The sequence below is a fragment of the Phoxinus phoxinus genome (genome assembly GCF_949152265.1).
Source record: "Phoxinus phoxinus genome assembly, chromosome: 13".
Taxonomy (NCBI): domain Eukaryota; kingdom Metazoa; phylum Chordata; class Actinopteri; order Cypriniformes; family Leuciscidae; genus Phoxinus; species Phoxinus phoxinus.
Window position 1 is genome coordinate 34,265,069 of NC_136888.1, and position 24,124 is coordinate 34,289,192.

Here is a 24,124-nt window from a genome sequence, read left to right on the forward strand (position 1 = left end):
CAGTTGCTCATGCAAGCGTTTATATGGAGGTGCAGGAGCTTTTAAATAACTAGTCCGGGTCATTAACCCTGAGATTAATGTATTCAACATCATTATGATATCAAACTAAAATCAGAAAAACAAAACCTCCATGGAAATAATGACAAAAGAACAAATCAGTTACATTTTAATTCTTTAATGATCTTTAACATACAAATACCCTGTCCGACAGAGACAAAAAGAGATTTAAATAATCATGTAAATCACTTATATTTCCATAACAACCATCCAAAAAATAATTAAGAGTGTATTTACAGTTATTACATGTAATGCCAAAATCTGTGCGGGTTCTCAATCATTGCATTATGAATGCCACAAGCTGTTGAAATTGGTTTGGAGCAAATATAAATGTGCAAATATGTTATACGTATCATATTCTCTCAAATGCCTGAGGTTTTCATGAGGAGCTCGTGCCAAACTACACGCGTCTGATTCTGAACATCCTACAGGAGAAGCTGGAAAAATTAGAATATGGTGCAAAAGTTCATTTATTTCAGTAATTCAACTTAAAAGGTGAAACTAATATATTATATAGACTCATTACATGCAAAGTGAGATATTTCTAGGCTATATGTGTTATAATTTTGATGATTATGGCTCTAAATTAGAATATTGTGAAAAGGTTTTCATAAGCTGTAAGCCATAATCATCACAATTATAACAAATAAAGGCTTGAAATATCTCACTTTGCATGTAATGAGTCTATATAATATATTAGTTTCACCTTTTAAGTTGAATTACTGAAATAAATGAACTTTTGCACCATATTCTCATTTCTCCAGTTTCTCCTGTGTATAGATTTAGACTTGTGCTGGACTCATTAGCAAAGTGACTAGCGATGATACACGCGCACAGACGGTCATACCAGCGACCCTTCCCGGTCTGAGCTTCTGAACGTGCGTCGGGCGCTCGGTGTCGGTCCTCCTCCTCGATGCGCCGATCTCGGGTCGCGGGACGAGGCTCTGGAACTGCGGACGCCTGCCGAAGAAACCGTCCGACTGAGATCCGGGTTTCCTCGCGGATCTATGATGGCGTTGATGACTGGAGGAGACACGAGCGAGTTATGTCTCCATGTGAAGCTCATTTCAGGAGTAATGTGAAACATTTATGAAACAAAATTATTCATATACGCGGAAGCAACAAAAAATTCGGTATTATGAATTTTTAAAGGGATAGTTCACTTTAAAATTAAACTGGTCCCATTGACTGCCATAGTAGGAAAAAAAAATACTATGGAAGTCAATGGCTCCAGTTAACTGTTTGGTTACCAACATTCTTCAAAATATCTTCCTTTGTGTTCAGCAGAAGACAGAAACTCATACAGGTTTGAAACAACTTGAGGGTGAGTAGATGACAGAATTTTCATTTTAAAGTGTACTATCCCTTTAAGGCCAGACAGGCAATTTAGCAATGTCACTTTGTAAAGAAAGACTACACGCCTGCGCACATATATATATATATATATATATATATATATTCAAACGCGCATAATATCTATAGACTAAACACGTAATACGCATGTGCACGCCGTCAGCGTTTTCACAGATTCATGTTTTTGAAGTTTACTTCTCACGCTCAATTAAAGGGAAAGCACACTTTTGATGGACAAAATAAATATGATTTCACACAAAAAGTGCCTAAAATGCACAGAATTTGCATGTCTAGTGTGTTGAACAAGAACTGGAGTAGCTGTGTCAGAAAAGAAAATGAAGACTCAAAAATATACCCATTTAAACTTGTTTTTATTATTCAGTTTGGGTAAAAGTATGTTTTATTATAAAAAAAATTTTTTAAATGAGTAAACTAGTCAGAATATACAGTATAAGCTTTATTTTAGGTGAATTTGAATTAACTTAATTTCCCACACCAGGAGTCATTTATATAGTTCTATTTTATAGCGATTATCTGTTCAAAAAATGTTCTATGCAAAATGTAAAATGTTCGTTAAAATAAATATTTATGTGTGGTGTAAAGTGGTTAGAAAAAATGAAATCGGCATCGGCAGCTCAAACTCAATGAAAATTCGGAATCGGCCTAGAAAACTGTAATCGGTGCATCTCTAATTAAAAGTTTTCTGTTTCCAGTTAAAACTGTCGTGTTAGCAACAAGTTAATAACTAATGATCTTTACAACGAAAGTGAATTAATCAAAACTAACTTTAGCTGGACACTAGGCGCGTTTCCATTACAGATTTGCGCTAAACTTTTGTGACTTTTTTTCTAAATGTCGACAAAAAACGATTGCGAAATGACGGCGTTTCCATTAACCGATGTTATGCGACTAAAGCGTAATTTTTCCTCTCGCGATAATCATTCCAAAAAATCATGGTAGGTTTATGTATATCCAGCCGCCACACTGGCCATTATTATTAACGGAAGGAGACGTGTGTGTTATCACAGCATTCATGGCAAGGAAAGACTTTTAGGCCCCATCCACACTACTGCGAAACGTTTAGAAACGGCAAAAACGAAGACCTAAAACTGAGAAGTTTAGAAACGATGACGCAGTGGCTCACGCTCGGCTCTATGATTGGGTGTCATCAGTCATGGTGTATCCTTCCCTGATTCGTCAGACACCCATCACATGACCTAGCCTGGCTAACGCCATACCCAATTCTCGTTGAGACTTGGGTCTGGGAACCACATGTGCATTTTCTCGTATTTGAGGCGTGGTTTACGAATGCCCGGCGCCGTTTATTGGGTGCTAAGAATGTCTATCAAATGCGCCTGTACGTAACTAATAGCCAATCGTTTCCATTATACCAGATGACGTATGTAGAGCGACAGAAATTAGACAAGGAAGACGACGATGGGTAAGATATTTGTGTGTAAAGAATGACGTTCAGCGACTATTGACGTTTAATCGAAGGCAGCATCAAAAGGTAGCTTCGCGTCTGCTGCCATGTTGAATCCATAGATATAAACAAACTACTTAGTTGTGTCGCATAGATGTCGTCATCGTCTTGCTGCTCCCTGCCCGTTCTGTGATTGGTTCCCTAGATGAGGCGAAAATCTGGTCCATGGTATCCAGACTACCTTTCAGCGTGAATAAAATCGCGCTGCGCAAAGGCAGTATGGGGAAACCCAGGCTACACATGACCCGTCCCCGGGAAGAAAACTACGTAACGTTAGTGACTGCGACGTGGATAACGAATTACAAGCGTTACAGACGTTGATGTCTTTGCTAGCAGCTGTTGTGCAAGTACATTCTGCATTTTACAATCCCAACACTGCCTACATCGCCTGTGTACACCGGCACACGTACGCCCAGTGTTGGTGAATGGTCACGTGATCCACGTTTTCAGTCGTTTTAATGTGGTTTGAGATCAATTCTAATACGCAACTAAAACGCTGGTGTGGACGGAGATCGTATTCGTTTTAATTCTCCGTTTCTAAATTAAAACGCAGTGGTGTGGATGAGGCCTTATACTGAGAGCGGTTCATATGACGAGTTTATGTTTCTCTCTCATTTCTGCTTCGAGGTCTTGATTGTGGCGTTTCTTTGAGGTTTAGAATCCAGTATTCCTGTAATTATTTTGTCTTTTATGAATTTAATAAAGAACCCAGTCTCGAATTCTGTCCTAACACACCGCGTCATCTACGTGAGATGACTGGTTTCCATTGCAGTTTCGCGAAATATTGATTTATCGAATTGCCTGAAAAAAACTCCTCATGCGAGCGTAAAAACCTTTGTTCATAATTGACTTGTTTCCATTGGGCGTATTTTCAATTCGCAATTTGAAGGATAATGGAATAATAACTAAGGCTAAAAACTTTATTCTAGAGCTGCTGTAAAGCCTATCTCCGTTACTGTAATGTCCTGTTATCACTGTAAAGCTGCTTTGAAACGGTCTATATTGTTAAAAGCGCTGTATAACTGAAGGTGACTTGGGCGTGGGCGAGAAGAGAAGAGCATCGACTGACCTTCCAGCTGCTTCTGAACTCTCCTCAGCTCTTTGAGGATTGATGCAATTTCCTACAAGACGAGCAAGGAGACAAAATGATTCAAGAGCAAATACATGTGTTACAAACAACTATTCAGTATTAAAAACTTGGTAACACTTTACAATAACTAGCAATGAGCAATATGTCTAGAGCATTTATAAATGTTAATCTCAACATTTACGGATACATTTTTAAAATCAAAAGTCGTATCTGTTGACATTAGTTAATGCACTGAGCTAACAGTAACTTTTTTTAACACTAACAAAAGTTAATAATGTACTAACTAATGTTAACAAATGTAACCTTATTGTAAAGTGTTACCAAACACTTTAGATATAAACCAGGGTTATTATTGTTAACTAAAAAAAAAAAAAAAAAAGTAGAAAAGAAAAAAAAATTTTTTCGTTCAATGAAGTTCAGATTGTTCTTCTTAGTAACATTTAATTAGAGAAAGACAAAAAGAGACTCGCCTTGTTTGATGTTTTCAGTGGTGGAGAATCATCAGCCGCATTGATTTTCGCCTCTATTTCACTCAAAACATCCATCTTATTATGAAACAAAACCCTGAGAAAAATATGACAATATGTGAAAATGAACATGAAAAAAATAAGGGATTTATCTAGCTACAAGAACATAAAAGCTGGGTAAAAGAGAGTACATAAACACATATCCAAAAACAACTACGGTATTTTCCGGACTATAAGTCGCACTTTTTTTATAGTTTGGCTGGTCCTGCGACTTATAGTCAGGTGCGACTTATAGTCAGGTGCGAATTATCAAAATTAATTCATACTGACTTGAGATGAACTAAGAGAAAGCATTACCGTCTACAGCCGCGAGAGGGCGCTCTAGTTAGTGGAGTTGTTCAGAAGCGACACCGAGGAAGAACTCAATGTATTCAGTGTTGAGGAATGAGATCGGGAGCTTGGTGAACTTGCCGACCGGTAACTTGTTGGACTCGCTGGCTAATCGCCACCTTGGAATTATAAGGTTCTATCTGCATTCTGACTGGTTTTGAGATATTGAGCTTTAAAGTTTTTGCATTCCATTCGACTGTGTAGAAAGAACCTTTTTATTTTCTAAATAAAAAGGTCCAAAATGTACACAACATCACATAATGTAAAGAAGTGGTCACAGAATAAGAATAACTAAATTTTTACAAAAATGTCAGATAGAACCTTATAATTCCAAGGGGACGTAATGTTAGTTTAGCCTATTTAGCCTCCCAGTATATATGTTCTTTATGCTGTTGTGTAGCTGAATAACTGTTAATGTGTTACGCTAACACACCGGACACTATTCAGCTGTTGTTCTGTGTGCTGTTGTGGAGCTGAATAACTCGCCTTTCCAGATTAAATGTCTGTTCTTGGTCTCGGATTTTGTGAAATAAAATGATAAATAAATGCGACTTATAGTCCAGTGCGACTTATATATGTTTTTTTCCTCTTCATGACGCATTTTTTGACTAATGCGACTTATAGTCCGGAAAATATGGTACATGAAAAGCATCTTGTGAAAAGCAAACAACTCTCACTTGATTTTCTCGGTCAGTTGTTCGGTGTTCTCGCGGATGGCCAGAGACAGTTGGGACACTGGATTCAGCATCACGTTGTTCAGCGTAACCTGACAGGAGAAGAACGAGGTTTACAGCTTTATTTACAGGAGTTAGGCCCCGATCACACCAAACATGAGAATTTAGCTTCATCAAAAATGGGCACAGAGAGAGACAAACTAATGTAATAATAAATAATAAATGTACATTCAGCATTTTCAGAAGAGCTGCCCTGTCATGCAACAATCTAAACATGTTTGTTTTAGTAAATTGCCCAGTGCAAAGAAAGAGAACCTGGTATTTCTTTGTTCTTTCTTCATGTGTCTAATAGACATGAACAAGTTCTTTGAAAAACATCTATGACCTTTGAAACATGTCTCGTCTTCATGCTCTATGATGACTATGGTTTCAATAATAAACATACATTTGCATAAAGCATCCATATTTATCCATGCCCATAATGATTAGAGTATTACAAACTTGGAAAGTATTCATTTAAGGTACATTTAGAACAAATAAAAAATGTGCAGATTATTTATTCAGCTTTAAATGATGTGTACATCTCAATTTAAAAAAAGTTGACCCATGTGACTGGTTTTGTGGTCCAGAGTCACATATATTATGTAAACACAAATTTGTATTTTGGATGCGTTTAATCGCGATTAATCATTGTCTACTAGCAACATAAAAAATGCAGCGCACTGCTCGTTCTGTGTGATCGGGGCCTTACTGAACACCCGACCCGTCAGCTGAAGAGAAGCACTGATACCTCGTCTTGCCGCGCACTCGCTCCCTCAGACTCATCACACACCGGCGCTGCAACTGGAGACTCTTTCTGGAAACTCAGACTGGCTTCGGGAATCTGGTGCCGCAACTGAGAGAGCAGGAAAAACAGCGAAGAGATGTGGATAAAACACGAGATGAAGAATAACAGGCCTTCATAAGTGAAAGAAACCTTACAGCACATAAAACACAACATTAGATATTCAAGCCTATTTGAAAATGGCAGAAAACATCAGATTCTGATTATTTAGTGCCATGTCTGCATTCAAAGCTATTTTCATGGCAAAATTTAAATTACAAAAATACAAATATCATATAAATACAACAAAAACAAAACAAACAAAAACCGCAAGTCATATTATACAAGATTTTTTAAAATTAACAAATGATACAAAATCCCAAACCTTTTCAGGCATAATCTTACTAAATGTGGGGTTAAGTGAGGTAACGTCATAAAAGAGCATTCTGCAGAAAACATCAGTTGTTTTAGATGTACCGTATACAATAAGTTTGTAACTATACACTAGTTTGGGGTCAGATATGTTTTTTGAAAGAAGTTCGTTTTTATTCAGTAAGGATGCAGTAAATTGATCAAAAGTGACATTTATAATGTTACAAAAGATTATATTTCAAATTAATGCTGGTCTTTTGAACTTCCAATTAAAAGAATCCTAAAAAAAACAAAAAACATTTATAATGGTTTTCATAAAAATATGAAGCAGCACGAATAATAATAGCCATAAATGTTTCTTGAGCATCAAATCATCATATAAGAATTATTTCAGAATGATCATGTGACACTGAAGACTGGAGTAATGATGCTGAAAATTACACTTTACTATACGTGACCCTGGACCACAAAACCAGTCACAACATGGGTAAAAAAAAAGTGTTTTTAATTGAGATTTTTACATCATATGAAATCTGAATAAATAATCTCTCCACTGATGTGTGGTTTGTTAGGATAGGACAATATTTGGCCGAGACACAACTATTGAAAATCTGGAATCTGAGGAGCAAAAAAATGTAAACATTGAGAAAATCTCCTTTAAAGTTGTGCATTTATGTTCACGATTGTGCTGCATTCACTCACAAAAATACATGTTTTATATATTTACGGTAGGACATTTACTAAATATCTTCATGGAACATGATCTTAATATCCTAAATGATTTTTGGCATAAAAGAAAACTTGATCATTTTGACCCATACAGTGTATAGTTGTTATTGCCACAGATATACCCGTGCGGCTCCAGACTGGTGCTGTGGTCCAGGGTCACATATATATTCACATAGAAAACTGTGATTCTAAATCATAATTAAATTATTTTCCCCCTGTATTTCTGATCAAATAAACGCAGGAACAGTACCTCCTCGTGGGCAGATATGGCGGGTCCCATCTTGTCTGTAGAAACACTCTGAGCTTCTGGATCTCCAGCAACATCATGAATCTCTTGGGCCAGAATAGCCAAATCTTTGGCCAGGTCCTGACTCAATCTAGTGAAGAACATGCATTAAAATCACATTTTGACATCAAAACAAATGCAGTAACAATAAGACTTTATTTTAATTTTTTTGGAATTAATGCATAATTTGAATTCACACTCCAAATAATTTTTCAAAGATGTAATGTGCAATTATGTAACTTATTTACTAACAAATAAACCTGGAATGCATGAAGGATTTTTTACCTAGGTCTACACCTATGATGATTCCCATTGTAATCAACGACATCTACACTGGGTACAGTCAATGCATGTCTAAGTCAGGGAAAAACCAAACCAAAACACACACATTCAAGCTCAGCGTAGCACTACAGCTCTGAAAACTGAACGTGAGATTAAGTCAATCAAAATGTGGTTTAAACATTTTCCGACTATAATATTAATTGTAGATATTCAGGTGTTTACCCTTCTAATAATAGTCATTTTAAATTTTAGTAATCAAAAAAACAATTTTAAATCATGAAATGTATACAATTTAACAAATGTATTAAAAGTTAAAAGTCCCCCTGTGGTGAAAATCCAGCTTTTAATGTAGTTTATGTGTCTATGTGTTTTTTTTAATGTAGTTTATGTGTCTATGTGGTGTTTTTAATCTGCTTTAACACACTGAGTTATTGCTGAGTATTGCAGAGTATTTTCTGCTTAAAACTGCAGTGAACCAAAGACAGTCTCAAAAACACGGTTTGAAATTGCTGGTGTTTCTGACGTCACACACTACCTTGTAACCAATCAGATAAATGTGTGGGCGGGGTTTAGCATATCATTAACAGTGAACTAGCAGGGGAGTTCGAAGGCGTTTACAAGCCGGAGTGAACTTTTCCAGAAAGTTCACTTTGGCAAGCAGTTTCGAATTCCAGAAACGAACTCCGTTTTGTCCTGATTTTGCCTGAAACGTGAGATTGCTTACAAGCCGTTTTATTGACGTCTTTCTGCGGTTGAAACACTGATTGAGCGATTTCGGTAAGTTGAACTGACACCGTGTCCTAACTACACGCGACTCTTTTCCACGTTAATCTGAGTTTTTGTCCTAACCGGCCGCGACGGCGACACGCGACGATTCTATTTTAGAAACGGTTTCTATTTTTCTACGCCGTCGCTGGAACAACAAACACAAAGTGTGGCAATGATAATCTCAGGCACTGTTTATCTGCTTTATTTAATGTTAAAAGAGTGTCATGTGACTTTGAATATCATTTAGTGCTCCAGCTTTGTAGCTGTAAAAGCAACAATGGATAATTCACCTCAGATCTTGAAATTAAACGAATGGAAACAAGACCGTTCAAACTGTGAACAAACTAGTGTATTCTTTGACCGATTGTTTTAATAACTCAGTAGCCTATGTATTTTTAATAATGTTTAAATGGTGTAATATTTGTGAATTTGATTATGTTCGGTAGCTACTTATCCATTTTCTTGCGAGTGCCGTCAAGATTACTCTCTGGTGCCGTGCACTCGCCGCGAGACTCCACCCACATGCTGTTCTGATTGGCTGAGCACTCGCAGCGAGACTCCGCCCACACACTGTTCTGATTGGCTGTGCACTCGCCACGAGACTCCGCCCACACACTGTTCTGATTGGCTGTGCACTCGCCGCGAGACTCTTCCCACACACTGTTCTGATTGCCTGTGCACTCGCCACGAGACTCCGCCCACACACTGTTCTGATTGGCTGTGTAATTGCAGCGAGACTCCGCCCACACTCTTTTCTGATTGGCTGTGGGTTTTGATTGATTTTTACGCATCTCGCACTCGCGTTGCGTCTAGTGTGGACAGACAAGTTATTTGTCGCTGGAATCTTATCGCGTCTGGTTAGGATACGGTGTAACTCCTCCCACTTCTGCTAGTTTTACTGAGATCTCGTATCCCGTGCGAATTGGCAATTGATATTACATTACTCCACCTACCCACGATAGGGCCCTATACGTTCGATCCGTCCTCACCTGGCAATCTCGGCGCTATGAGACGTCCAGTTCTGGAAGGCGTCGCTCTCGTGTCCTTCCCCCTCGGAGTCTCTGGAACGGGGTACGGCTCGCACCGGACCTGCTGGATGCAGACTGGGGTTCTGCTGGGCCCCTGAATGATGGGAGCGTTTGTGTTTAGGGGTGCTAAGGTTAGACTCGTACTCATCCTCTGAGGTGGAGGCGTAGTCTGAACCCTTCTGCCGCCTCCTGGAGCCTTGGCCCAGGGAATTGGGAAGGGGGAGCGTTTGGTACACACCCAAGTCATCAGAGGATGGGATAGAAACCAAAATAAAAAAGCAGACGTAGAAAAAAGACAGAATAAGACACCCGAAAAAACCAACAACCACTTCCCATTTGTCAATGGGGTCCAATTGCCCAAATGGACTCAAGATTGTTAATCCCATCAGAAAAAGAAAAAAAAAAGACAACAAATGACCTTGATTTTCACAATATACCAGTTAAGTTTTTAATATGGTAATCTCCAAATTCAAAAATTAGTAATATTGGAGACTTGTTAGTTAAAGACGGCCATTAGCCCCAATGATCGTTGGAAGAGTCATTCAGGGAAAAGTGAAAATTTCACATCAGAAAAGTCTTGTACTTTTGTGGTTTTGGAAGCTCATCAACTCTGATAAATGGATGCACAGCCAAGGATTTTATGGTACTAAATTATATTAATGCTGTATTTATAATTTTTATTATAAATTTATTTATATATTTGAATATCGTGCAAAAGTTTGATTTGATGATTATGGCTTACAGCTTATGAAAACCCCAAATTCACAATTAGAATATTGTGAAAAGGTTTTCATAAGCTGTAAGCCATAATCATCAAAACTATAACAAATAAAGGCTTGAAATATCTCACGATGCATGTAATGAGTCTATATAATATATTAGTTTCACCTTTTAAGTTGAATTACTGAAATAAATGAACTTTTCCACCATATTCAAATTTTTCCAGTTTCACCTGTAGATCTGAAAATTGTATTAATATTAAATGTAAACTGTCTTCAAACTTCAGTCAGTGCTCTAAAGCATTCAAGATTTATCTCTTTTCAAAGACGACACTAGGCAGATTATTGCTGACGTGAAAAAAGTTTTAAAAAGTGAACTTAAAAAAAAAAGTTACAGAATTCGATGTTTATTGTTATGAAAAATGTGCAAAAATACCATTTTAAATTCTTAAATTATTATTTTTTTAAAACATGTTTCACTCTAAAAGTGTGAGAAAAATCAAAAGCCATAACTCTAAACAAGTTGTGTTAATTTCAGACTGGCATCTAAAAAAAAATTCGCTTTCAGAAAGATTTTCTTTGGCCGGCAGTACCAAAAGTTCCCACTAGATGAAATTCGTTAATTTCCAATGCGCTAATTTTTAACCGCGGAGCACAAGTGTGACTATTTTTTTCAGTACCATTAAACCTTTTCGAATCATATCCATGTTTTTGTGTGTGTGTGTGTTCACATAGCAAGTACCAAAACCTTTACCAAGTTTCATACCATTCCGATGAAGAAAAAGAAAATGTGTCAAATTTTAGAGCACCAGAGGGTTAATAACGTTTACCTTGCATTGACCAATGTTTAGGCAAACCTCTCAATAAAATAAGTAAACACCGAAGCCATTCTGAAGCATGATACTCACTAGCAGTGCTGCTGGCGTATTTAGCGCTGCTTGACCGTCCGCGAACGATCGGCTGCCTGTTTGTGGCGTTCGAAATCTTCCTTAGAAGAGCCTTGGGATCCGGCACTGAAGCTTTCCTCACGGAGCTTCCCAACTCCGTGCTTCGGTTTGAAAACCCCGTTCGGCTCGCGGAGGACTCCGTGTCACTGGTAGTGTTAAAAGAGCCGGTTCTTTTCCTAGGCAAAGCTAAAATGTCCAATCGAGATAGTTTCTTGCTTTCCTGAGCGCTTCGGATGTTTCCCGAGGGATTGAGGTCGGAGTTCTGAGACGTTCGGTCGGTTTCGGTGCCTTCGTTGTCGGAGGCGTCGCCCAAGCGGGAACGGCGAAGCATCGACGCCCTCGTGGCTCTCGGAGCGGAGAGGCTATTTGAACGCGCTAGGGTTTGTTGCAGCGTACCTTTGGATTTGCTCGTACCTTCCTTCTGAAGAGGAATTGTGTACTTTTTGTAAGGTAGGGAATTCGATTCCTGATCGGAAACTACGTCACGTCTCGCGGCGGGACTTTGATGTTCTGGCGCAAAGTCATGAGAACTAAGATTGCGCCGGCGCTGGAAACTCTTGCCGTCGCTGTCCTTTATCCCGATGGACGATGGATCATCGGAAGTCTTCGGTTCTCTTGAATACGGTCCGATACCTTTTATAAGTCCTCTGAGGACGACAGGCTTCGTAGGAACAGAAACCAAAGCGTTTTTGCCACTGATTGTACTGGAAGTGTCCGATTCTTCCGAGAATGAGTCCTCCAAACGGGAGCGACCGTTGTTTTCTTGCTGCTCCAGAAGCTTGGCTTCCAGAGTAGCTAATACATCCTCAGTGTCTTTGAGGTACGACTGAGTGTCCTGATTGCTTGCAGCTTTAAAAGCATCTTTGCCTAAGGGTTGACTAGATATCTGAGGCAATCTGGACAACTGGATGTCATCGCTAGCCCTTACTTTGGTATAACTTTCTTGTCTGGCAATAGACACCGAACTGTCCGCACCAGGAAAGTCATCCTTGCTCGGGTGATCAATGTTGGATGGCTTGGTAAGTTTCCCCTGCTGTCGCGTTAAAGTAGAGGTGGAGAATTTGAGCGGTGAATCCACATCTTTAGACTCTTCTTGATTGGGTTGCGTATTTGAAGACCGGTTCCACGTCCTGTAAGTTGTGTCAGGAGTCGTCCTGCTTTGCTCGACCACTGATCCGTCATCGGACTTGCTGGCATCACTCAAGCTGTCTGGATCCAGATCATCTTGGACTCTTAGTTTCTGTGGATCCCACTTTTGCTTCTGAACTTGCGAACTCTTCTCCAAACCGGACAGGTACGAGTCAGGCTGGATGTGTATCGCGGGCGGTGGCGTCTCGATCTTCTCCTTCAAAGGAACCGGAGGCAGAACTCGTCTTGATCTGCTGCTATGACCTGTTTCAGAGTATATTTAGCATAACTTGGTGGATAATCCTTTCACCAGCTTAAAGACATAAGTAATAGGAAAAATGTAATAAGCTAGCATAGTAGGGCTGCACGATATATCGTTTTTCCATGTGATTTGCGGATTTTACCATCAAAGTTTTACAAAGTTTATCATTTGCATGTGTTTTTAAGTCGAGTCAAAAACACACAGAGCCGTGCAAGCTGAATTCTTTTTCTTTTGAGCTTTAACAGACACGTGCACGCACTAATCGTCAAAATGCCCGTGTCGACGAGTACCCTCGTGAACACAGTCGGTTATGCAAGCAACAAGGTACTCGAGGCAAGTGCTGTATCGTGAATAAGTCACGGCTGAACGGCGTTGTTAGGCACGATGCGAAGCGGAGTCAGCCGTGACTTATTCACGATACAGCTCTTGCCTCGAGTACCTTATTGCTTTTATAAACCGCCGGTTACTACACAATGCACATATTAAAGCCGAAAAATATATATCCATGCAACTTTCATGAAGTAAAATCACTAAAAGCCTTCCTTCCGCTGGAAAAAATAGTCCCTGACCGTAAACAGCAACAGAAGTTACACAGTTTTTGCCGCCATCTAATGGCGAAATAATGTGAGTCAAGTCAGTCAGTATATAATATATTATAATATTAATATAATATCGTGCAGCCCTATAGTAAAGACAAAAGCGAAGCAAGCAAGCTAAACGTCCACACCTCCGGTAGAAAGATCAGCCTGTGTTGGGATGTCACCCCATCCTGAAGCAGGACCCGAGTCTGAATAGGTGTCCGCCAAACCGGCCCAGCGGGAAACCCACCGAGAGCCTCCAGGCGTGAGTGTCGTCAGCGACTGCAACTGCAGAGCAAACCAGATAACTGAACAAACAACTTCTATTACATCACATTGCTTTAAAGTGGATTTTTTTTTTTAAGTTGAGATATTTTCACTGTATCTGTAAAATAAGTTTCTTGCACATTTGACTTAAATATAAAATAACTTGTAGATCTGCCCTGAACGTTAATGTTATAAATAATGATTATTAAAACCCTTACACTAATAACACTGTCCAGTAAATAATTATTTATTATCTTACTTCTCTTTGATTTATACATCATTTAATTTAAGATTTTTTTTTATATACATTTTTTTCGGGGGGTCCATTTCTTGCCTTTCTCTTTTTTCCGCCCTTATTTTACGTAAAACACTTTGAATTACCACGGTGTATGAAATGTGTTAAATAAACTTGCCTTGCATATCATATACTTTTAGTGACATTTGACTAATATTTGACATAATACCTTCTAGATCTGTCCCAAATTAAGAATAAACTTTGTAAATATTTAAATTAATATTGTGCAAATAGTTAAAACTAACTTTCATAGCATTCACTCGTTTAAAAAAAACACAGCTATGCTAAAAATAATTGCAATTTTTTATTTTATAAATTTTAATTACTTTACAAAAAAAAAAAGATACATTAAAATGAAGAGTCTATAAATAATTAAAGTTCCTTTAATTTAAAGGGATACTTCACCGCTGTAAAGATGGATGTGCATTTAAAATGGGTCATTTATGTAGTAGAAATGTGAAAATATTTTTGAATTTGGAGCCTTCTAGACTGAGAAAAGCCAGAAAATGTATTTGTGGCTCATGTGGATGAAAGACAACAACTCCCAGAATGCACTTGCTTTGCTGCCCTACGAGGCCACGCCCAAGCCACGCCTCCCGGTAACAGCGCAGTTAAACAACAAGGCTAGGCTACTAGTGAGTCTCCGTGAGTCTGCCCGGGATTTCGAGACCATTTTATGGTTCCTCATGTTTACTGCGGCGAGCGGGACGAGGCTGACGGCCGCGGGAGAGCGGCGCGAGGCCGGTGGCGGGATTACTGATGAGCGGCGCCTGTGAGACGCACCGGTCTCGTATCTCTCACGGAGGAGCGGGAATATTCTTAGCAATGTTAAAACGCACATTAACCCATCACTTGTTTAGCGTTCATGTAAACACTATATTCAGATTCACCGATCGGGATGAGTTCAGTTAGATTGAAACAAAAGGTGTGCATGTAAACAATGAATGGCGACTGCAGAAAGCAAAAGCCGAATCCCGGACATTTTGGACGATCTCGACGGCCGGACATGTCCGGGAAAAAGAGGATGGTAACCGCTACTACTCAGCTTTCTCCACAGAACAAGAGCCTGTTAGCTTAGCTTCCAAATAAAAGATGGCTGACACTTTGTACATTCTGTGAGTGAGATCCTCTATGGGCGAGCTGAAAACATGCGGATCTAGCGCCTCCTACTGGCTGTAGTCTCTCGCCTCTGGCCAAAAAAAGCCTACGATGACGTAAAAAAGGAAGGGAAGCACGGTCATTTGAATATACTACAGGTTTTCTACTGATACAAAGCTTAATGCTAAATCCTGAAGTATCCCTTTAAATAAAACCTACTACAATTATGCTGGAAAACTATATATATATATATATATATATATATATTGATTCTGGTACTCAAACATAAAATGTCAAAATATACCAAATGAAAATATCTCAACCATATAAAGAGATCAGGGCCTTAAAAGATCCAAATCACCCATTCATAATCATCCAAAAGCAGAAAAAAAAAAAAAAAACAGCTTTGAGAAGATGCCCAAGAAAGATCCTAATAAAAACCACAGTGAAAAATAAGTAGCTTGCAGTGATTGACAGAGAGATCTACTGACGCCCATGATGCGGAGTGAGCATGCTAACGTTAGCAGTCAGGTGAGAGTTTACCTGTACGGGACCCTTGTCTGTGTCACTACGGTCTTTGGGATATTGGCCTGAGCTATTCTCACTATCGTGACGCTCAGGGTCACCAACTATAGGCTTAAGTGTTGCCGCTGCTGCTGAGGCTTGGCTGTTGTTGCCAACACCAAACACCTGTTAATGATAAAGCATGCATGAATTATGAAGGCTTTTATACGTCTGTTCCCACCTGACCGGACCTCTTCAACTCTTGACTGAATTATTCAGGAAGGCATGTGAAATGTGATGATATGCAAGGGAAGTGACTGAAATATCAGAACTGAAACAATGGCTTCTAATGGCGAATCTTAAGGCGGTTTAAATGTATGGGTGGGCGATATGACCAAAATATGATTTTATTTCACGATAAACGATATAGTTGTTATATTATAGGCAAGGCAAGTTTATTTATATAGCACATTTCATACACTATGGCAATTCAAAGTGTTTTACACAGAAATAAATTAAAATAATCACAAGGAAAACAGTTATAAAAAGGAATTAAAAGAGATGTATGATACAGATATAAAATTAATTAAGAGTAAAAGATGATACTTGGGCCTCGTTTACACTGTAGGTCTCGATGCCCAATTGAACGTTCGCAAAGACCCGCCCCCCCTTAGTTACTATTGCTATGTCCGACAAGCTACGCCGCTCTCACAATATCCCAATGTTCAAAAGAAGGTTCAAATGTCCGTCTCAGTGCAGCTTCAAAGTCTCGACACGATCCCAGAAATAAGGGTCTTATCCAGCGAAACCATTGTTCATTTTCATAAAAAACACATCAAATACCATTAAATATGAAGTGTGTGTAATACGTGGTCTTATTTATTTGTAGGACTTGTTTTGTGCGTTTTATGGAGGGCTTGGCTAATCAGGCATTAAATTTTTTTTTTATATATATATATATATATATACATACTTTTTAACCACAAATGCCTGTCTTGTACCATCTCTGAAATGCGCCACGTATTACGTCATCATGTTGGAAAGGTCACGGAAAAAACTAAATAATAATAAAAATTAATTAAAACAAAGATGTCGGACGATTTTGAAGTTGAAGGACAAAATGAGATGGAGTTTTTCGCCCCTAGTACACAGACAAATAACTTAGATGACGTGACCTGTGACCTTTCCAACGTGATGACGTAATAACGTGGCGCATCTCAGAGATGGTACACGACAGGCAATTGTGGTTAAGTATTTTTGGTGAAAATAACCGATCATTTCGCTGGATAAGACCCTTATTTGACGACTGGGATCGTGTCAAGACTTTGAAGCTGCCCTGAGACGAACATATGAACCTTCTTTGAATGTTTTCCTCAAAAACCTTAATTTCTTTTCGACTGAAGAAAGAAAGACATGGACATCTTGGATGACATCGGGGTGAGTAAATTATCAGTATTTTTTTTTTTGAAAGTAACTACTCTAAGCTCCTTTTGGTGGATTGTTTTTTAGAAATGATCGTTCTTTCTAAATGTGATGTAAACATGACGTCATGCCGCCCCAGCCCTCCTCAAATGTGATGTCAAACTGTACCTGATCGATAAGACTCCGCGCCTCCACAACCTCTTTATCTGGTCCCTCAGCTTCAATAGTGTAGGTCCCTGCATCACTTAAACTATCCTCCTCTTCATGCGGAGACGCTTTGGCCTCCGTGAAGCTGACTTCCATTGAGGGAGATCTACTGGTCTGGTTAACGGTGGGATTTTGTGAATGAGACGTGGCAGGAAAACTCTGAGAGGAGTGTGTCGTAGTTGTAGAGATTTTATGGTCCGACGTGGACGTAGGATTAGGTTTCGACACCTTAAGCAACTCGGCTGCGAACTCCTGCGATAGTTTGGATCTCCGGCCGATGCTGCCGAAGGGTTTAGACGTGGAGCGAGAGCTAAAGTCAGACGTGCTCATGCGTATCTCGCTTTTCTCCCGTCTGAGAGACTCGGCCCGCTTAGCATCATCAGAGCCTTTGAGGGGAACCGTGAACTGCTGTGTTGGTGGATTATGTGCGGATGAGGAGGCTGCAACTTTTCGTTTGTCTAGCTTGCTTTTTAAAGCGGACTGGAAGTCAGGAGAAGACATGTTATTGGTGAACGACTGCGAGCGGTTTTTACGTTGGCCGTCGTCGAAGAACTCGACCATGAAAGCTTGCTGGGGATCCGGTTTGCCTTGGCTCTTTGAATCTGGGATGTAGTTAGTTGGGCAATCTTTTCCTTCCAGTTGTGGTACGATCTTTTGAACCATTTGCGGTTCTTCTGGTTCTTCCAAATCATCTTCATGATGGTGTGCATCTAGAAACAACACAAGTAACAGGTCAACATTTAGAAAGAGAATAGCAGGCAAAAACAGATCTGGTGCTGGAGGTCGACTGATTACCGTATTTTCCGGACTATAAGTCACACTTTTTTTTCATAGTTTGGCCGGTCCTGCGACTTATAGTCAGGTGCGACTTATATATCAACATTAATTCATACTGACTGAGATGAACCAAGAGAAAACATTACCGTCTACAGCCGCGAGAGGGCGCTCTAGTTAGCGGAGTTGTTCAGAAGCGACACCGAGGAAGAACTCGATGTATTCAGTGTTGAGGAATGAGATCGGGAGCTTGGTGAACTTGCTGACCGCTAACTTGCTGGACTCGCTGGCTAATGTTAGTTTAGCCTATTCAGCCTCCCAGTATATATGTTCTTTATGCTATTGTGTCGCTGAATAACTGTTAATGTGTTACGCTAACACACCGGACACTATTCAGCTGTTGTTCTGTGTTGTGGAGCTGAATAACTTGCCTTTCCAGATTAAATGTCTGTTCTTGGTCTCGGATTTTGTGAAATAAATTTATAAATAAATGCGACTTATAGTCCAGTGCGACTTATAGTCCGGAAAATATGGTAATCTGGCCTATTTTTAAAAAATAAAGCTCATGAAAACCTTTTCACAATATTCTAATTTTGAATTTGGGGTTTTCATAAGCTTTAAGCCATAATCATCAAAATTATAACAAATAAAGGCTTGAAATATCTCACTGTGCATGTAGACTCTATATAATATATTAGTTTCACCTTTTAAGTTAAATTACTGAAATAAATGAACTTTTGCATGATATTCTAATAGTCACTCTGACTATTTTAAACATTGTCTTTACTAACTTTCTGGGCCGGCAAGTTTCAATTACAACAGAAGGCTATGGAGGAGTGAGACCGCTCTCAGATTTAATCACTAATATCTTCATTTGTGTCCCGAAGATGAAGGAAAGTCTTACGGGGTTGAACAACATGAGGGAGAGGAATCACTGACAGAGTTTATATTTTTGGGTGAACTATCCCTTTAAGGGTTAATCTTCCCACCTGTACAAAAAAAAGATTCAGAAGTCGTTTACCCTTGAAGCTCTTATTCGAGAGCTGGTCAGACCCAGACTGCTCATCGAGACTCCTCAACATAGTGGCGTCGCTTTGCACCAACCAATCAGCAACTTTGTTTTCCGCCGACATCACTTCTGTAAGTCTGGCTATCGATTCTTTGGTGGGAATCCTGTGCTGGCGGACAGAGAGCTTCGTGACTTGGTCCTTGATCTTGATCTTTCCAGGGGTTTGGTCATCAAACTCGATGGTGAAGGAGGCATGGCCCTGGACCACTGGGGGCGTGGAGGGGGGTTTGTGGTCCGTGTCTTTTGTGGGGATCTCTTGGACTTCCAGGGATGAAGTTTTGGGCTTTGGATGGATCTCCTTTGTGGGAATCTCAAAGTAGCTCGGCTCCTTGCAGAAAGCGTAACCGGACTTTCCCTGGCCATCGAGAAACTCATCTGGTGATGCACTGACCTCACATCCGGGACCCTCCTTGAGGTTTTCTGTGAAAAGACATCAGCGTTAATGACAAATACATGATATATCGGCCACCATATCGGTTTGGCCCATACATGTTCATTTTTAATGTTATCGGTATCCGCCTGATAAGAAAATTTGGCAGATTTATTAAAACTGATAACCAGCTGAGACACTTTAGAAGCGCACTGTTCAACATGATTGTTTTAAATATGCTTGAAATATGATTGAAATCACTTCAAAAAAGCAAAATACAGTTCAGTGCAACATGTCTGTCATATCGGCTACATAAAATTATCATGAGAACGTTATAATTGTGTGCTTGAGACATGGATTTTAATGATGACACTTTTTCTTTTTGCAATCAGGCTCTCAAAAAATATATTAAAATTTGGATTTAGATTTATCGGCTTTATTGGCTTTCAAATATAAATAATTATCGGCCAAATTTTTCATATTTGTGCATTCCTAGTCAATGATTGTTAATATAAATGAATATTGATGCGAGAAACTGAGTATTTTGACAGTCCGAATCAATTGATTCACTAAATTAAATTTTTTTTGAAGTGTTTACACAACACCATTTTCAACTAAATACAGAAAACGTATGAGTTTTGGCCGATCATTTACGCGACAACGGCATTTTAGGGGACGGAAAAAGCAAACGATACCGTTATCGTCTCCGTGTGATCTACAGAAACGGTCTATAGGTGCGTATTTCTTTACAAGGTGTCATCGCCATCTACTGGCCTGGCAGCAGAATACAACGTTTTCACGAATCCGTGTGAACGGGGATCATTGACAACGCAAGGTATAAAGTTTTCCAATTATAGCACATTGTAGTGTAAATTTACCCTAAAAAACATAAAACACCATTAAATATGAAGTGTCTGTGTAATACGTGGTCTTTTATTTATTTGTAGGATGCAGGGCTTGGCTAATCAGGACTTAACTAATAGTCTACTTGGCTACTTATTTCATTTACTATACAAATATGTCTTTAATAATGATGTTTGCGTTATAAAATTGATCAAAGAAAAGTTAAAACCCACCGGTTCATGGGTTAGCAGAGATCCTAGCAGCAAACCATTGAAATGATTAAATGTTTTGAAACCGTTATAAGCTTAATTTACTGAAATCATGTGATTTTGTCAGCTTGATACACACTCCAGACCACTGGTTTAACAAAAGATTTGAAGCTTTACAGAAGCATTAATTACCAAAGCATCCCTCACTACAAGGACAGATTAGGACGCGTGCCAAACTCATGCGTGACGTACAGAAGAAGAGCTAATTCACTTACATTACTTAAGTCCCTCCGGCTGTGAGGTTACCGAGTAAGGTCAAGTGCTTTAGGTCGATCTCACACACTGTCCTAACCAGGTGTGACACGAGTTAACTTCATTTCCTGCCCAAACTAAAACCAAATTGCAGCATGAAGCAACAATGTGATTTATGTTTAATATACAGCTGTGAGTAGATGGATTTTAAACCAAATTTCACTTTAAAACAGAACAAACAAAAAAAATTAAAATGTAAAAATGAATGAATTATGCATGACATTTTAGAAATATCTACATTTAAATAAATGTATAAAACAAATTGATGTAAAAAATAAATTTACAAATGAATGAATTATGCATGACATTTTAGAAATATCTACATTTAAATAATTGTATAAAACAAATTTAGGTAAAATATACATTTAAAAAAATACATGAATAATTTTTCTTTTTTTTTAAATAGGTGGGTTATTCATCTTAATAAATCTCATTTTTAAACCATGCGATAAATCTCAAATCAACTCAAATCTGCCTGTGTTGCAGCTGGTCAGGATAAAAACTCAGATTAACATGGATTTAATGATTATCACATCATGGCTGGTGAGGACACTGTTAAACACTGGCATGAAATGCTGAAGAAAATAAACTGGATATCCCTGTGTGTCTGAAGAGTGCATATGAACAATATTACATTATATTAAACGCGCTGTCCGCTAATGCTAAACCAAAGGCGACTCCTACTTTTGCTCAAAAAATCACTAAACTAAAATTGCAATGGAACAAATGTTTCTATGGCCACCCTTTAATCTCTGAAGAAAAATCTGAGAAGTGCTTAAGACTGGAGGAAAACACAATGAGCTTCTCATTGGCTGCTAATCCATCACGCGCTCGAAGCGGCTCGCCTGACGGGTTTTAAAGCTCACGGTGCCAGCGGAGAGTTCTGCACTGAATTCCTCAGGCTCGAGATCAGCGAACACAAAAGGATTTGCTCTGTTCTCGGTTCACACTGCATTCCTGTCCACACGTCTCACACACAAGAAACTTGCGTGATGATTTCACTGGATTGTTTTGTATTTAAAAAAGTAGTTCACCTTTAAATAAAAAAATCCTGATCATTTACTCTCCCGCACGTCATCCAAGATGTTCATGTCTTTCTTTCTTCAGTCGAAAAGAAATGAAGGTTTTTGAGGAAAACATTCCAGGATTTTTGTGGTTTAAAAGTATATAAATGTTTATTTTTTTTAGAAAATGTCATTCATGAACATCTTGGATGACGTGGGGGTGAGTAAATTATCAGGAAATTATTATTTGAAGGTGAACGAATCCTTTAATAATTTGTCGATAGTGAAACTGACATCACAAAACCGCTATGATATAATGTGAATGAATGTGTGTGTGAATGTGTTTCTGGGATTGGGTGTGATTATGAGTCTCAGTTGCAGACCTGCATGATGTTCATGAGCGCTCGGGTCACAACGCTCACCCTTTTCTTCATCATCTTCACCCCACCAGGACGGCTGGCCGTAGAGAGGCGTGGGTCTGGACACGGGTGGATCTGCAATCAGAGGAAGAGTGTGATCAAACCACTGACAACCTCTGCCATTAATGCCAGAAGACACTTTCCATTCATGCAGTGGAACTGGTTACAGTATTTGTTTTAAAAATAAATAAATAATACAAAATAATAGATAAAAATAATGAATATATTTGAAAAAAAAAATGTTATACTAAAGAAATAAATGCATAGCGGACATCACCTATTTTAGAAAAAAAAAAAAAAAAAAAAAAAACATACTGGTACATAAATACATGTAAAAAAAAAAAAAAAAAAGTAAAAATACAATAAAAAAATAAATGTAATACTAAATACATAGGTGGCTACCTATTTTAGAAAAAAAAAATGTAATACTAAAGAAATGAAAAATCATATGATAAATAAATTGGTGACATGACATTTTTTAAATGTAGAAAGAATAAAAAACATTTAAATAAATGTATAAAATTATAAATGTAGATAAGAATAAACATTTTTTTGTTTATTTTTTAAATTCATTAGAAAAAAAAAATATGTGACTACTTATTTTAGAAATAAAGAAATAATTTAAAAAGACTATTTCAATATTTATTAAATATATAAATGTAGGCAAAACAATTATTTACAAAATGTAGAGAATTCAAACAAAACTACATAAATTAAATAAATTGGTGACATGACATTTTGGAAATACAGAAAGAATGAAACAAAAACAAATAAATGTATACAATTATTAATGATAAAAAATTAATGAATTAAAATAATCTTTATATATCAAAAATTATACGTAAATACGTTACTTATTTTAGAAATAAAGAAATGATTTAAATCTATATTCAAATATTTATAAAATAAATAAATTTAGGTAAAAAGCAAAAACATGCAAAACCTAAAAAGTAAAGACAGAAAGACAGACAGACCGAAAGTCAGACAGACAGACAGAAAGACAGACAGACCGAAAGTCAGAAAGACAGACAGAAAGTCAGACAGACAGACAGAAAGTCAGACAGACAGAAAGTCAGAAAGACAGACAGACAGAAAGTCAGACAGACAGAAAGTCAGAAAGACAGACAGACAGAAAGTCAGACAGACAGAAAGTCAGACAGACAGAAAGATAGACAGACAGACAGAAAGTCAGAAAGACAGGCAGATAGACCGAAAGTCAGAAAGACAGACAGAAAGTAAAGTCAGAAAGACAGACAGATAGACAGAAAGACAGACAGAAAGTCAGAAAGACAGGCAGATAGACAGAAAGACAGACCGAAAGTCAGAAAGACAGGCAGATAGACAGACATACAGACATACAGAAATACAGACAGACAGAAATACAGACAGACAGATAGGCAGAAATACAGAAATATAGACAGACAGAAATACAGACATACAGAAATACAGACAGACATACAGAAATACAGACAGGCAGAAATACAGACAGAGAGAAATACAGACAGACAGATAGGCAGAAATACAGAAATATAGACAGACAGAAATACAGACAGACAGAAATACAGACAGACAGATAGGCAGAAATACAGAAATATAGACAGACAGAAATATAGACAGACAGAAATACAGACAGACAGAAATACACAGGCAGAAATACAGACAGACAGAAATACAGACAGACATACAGAAATACAGACAGGCAGAAATACAGACAGACAGAAATACAGACAGACAGAAATACACAGGCAGAAATACAGACAGACAGAAATACAGACAGACAGAAATACACAGGCAGAAATACAGACAGACAGAAATACACAGGCAGAAATACAGACAGACAGAAATACAGACAGACAGAAATACACAGGCAGAAATACAGACAGACAGAAATACAG

The 24,124-nt window shown here is 38.3% G+C and overlaps 1 protein-coding gene across 4 annotated transcripts in view; it reads right to left on the reverse strand.

Annotated features, from left to right (window-relative positions):
• Positions 1–156: 156 nt before the first annotated feature.
• The window catches only part of cep170ba (centrosomal protein 170Ba), a 45,878-nt gene continuing 21,910 nt past the window's right edge, over positions 157–24,124 (reverse strand). For 2 of the 4 annotated variants that reach the window (XM_079634025.1, XM_079634026.1), the window contains exons 7-20: positions 22,194–22,304; positions 19,025–19,492; positions 17,191–17,939; positions 15,640–15,786; positions 13,586–13,724; positions 11,430–12,860; positions 9,764–9,998; positions 8,010–8,078; positions 7,689–7,815; positions 6,305–6,409; positions 5,518–5,606; positions 4,454–4,547; positions 3,963–4,014; positions 157–1,080 (exon numbers count right to left, since the gene is read on the reverse strand). In XM_079634025.1, the coding sequence (XP_079490151.1) occupies positions 899–1,080; positions 3,963–4,014; positions 4,454–4,547; positions 5,518–5,606; positions 6,305–6,409; positions 7,689–7,815; positions 8,010–8,078; positions 9,764–9,998; positions 11,430–12,860; positions 13,586–13,724; positions 15,640–15,786; positions 17,191–17,939; positions 19,025–19,492; positions 22,194–22,304 (3,998 nt within the window). In that variant the 3' untranslated portion in view covers positions 157–898. The remainder of the gene's footprint in view (positions 1,081–3,962; positions 4,015–4,453; positions 4,548–5,517; positions 5,607–6,304; positions 6,410–7,688; positions 7,816–8,009; positions 8,079–9,763; positions 9,999–11,429; positions 12,861–13,585; positions 13,725–15,639; positions 15,787–17,190; positions 17,940–19,024; positions 19,493–22,193; positions 22,305–24,124) is intronic. The other 2 variants (XM_079634027.1, XM_079634028.1) reach the window with 2 other exon arrangements.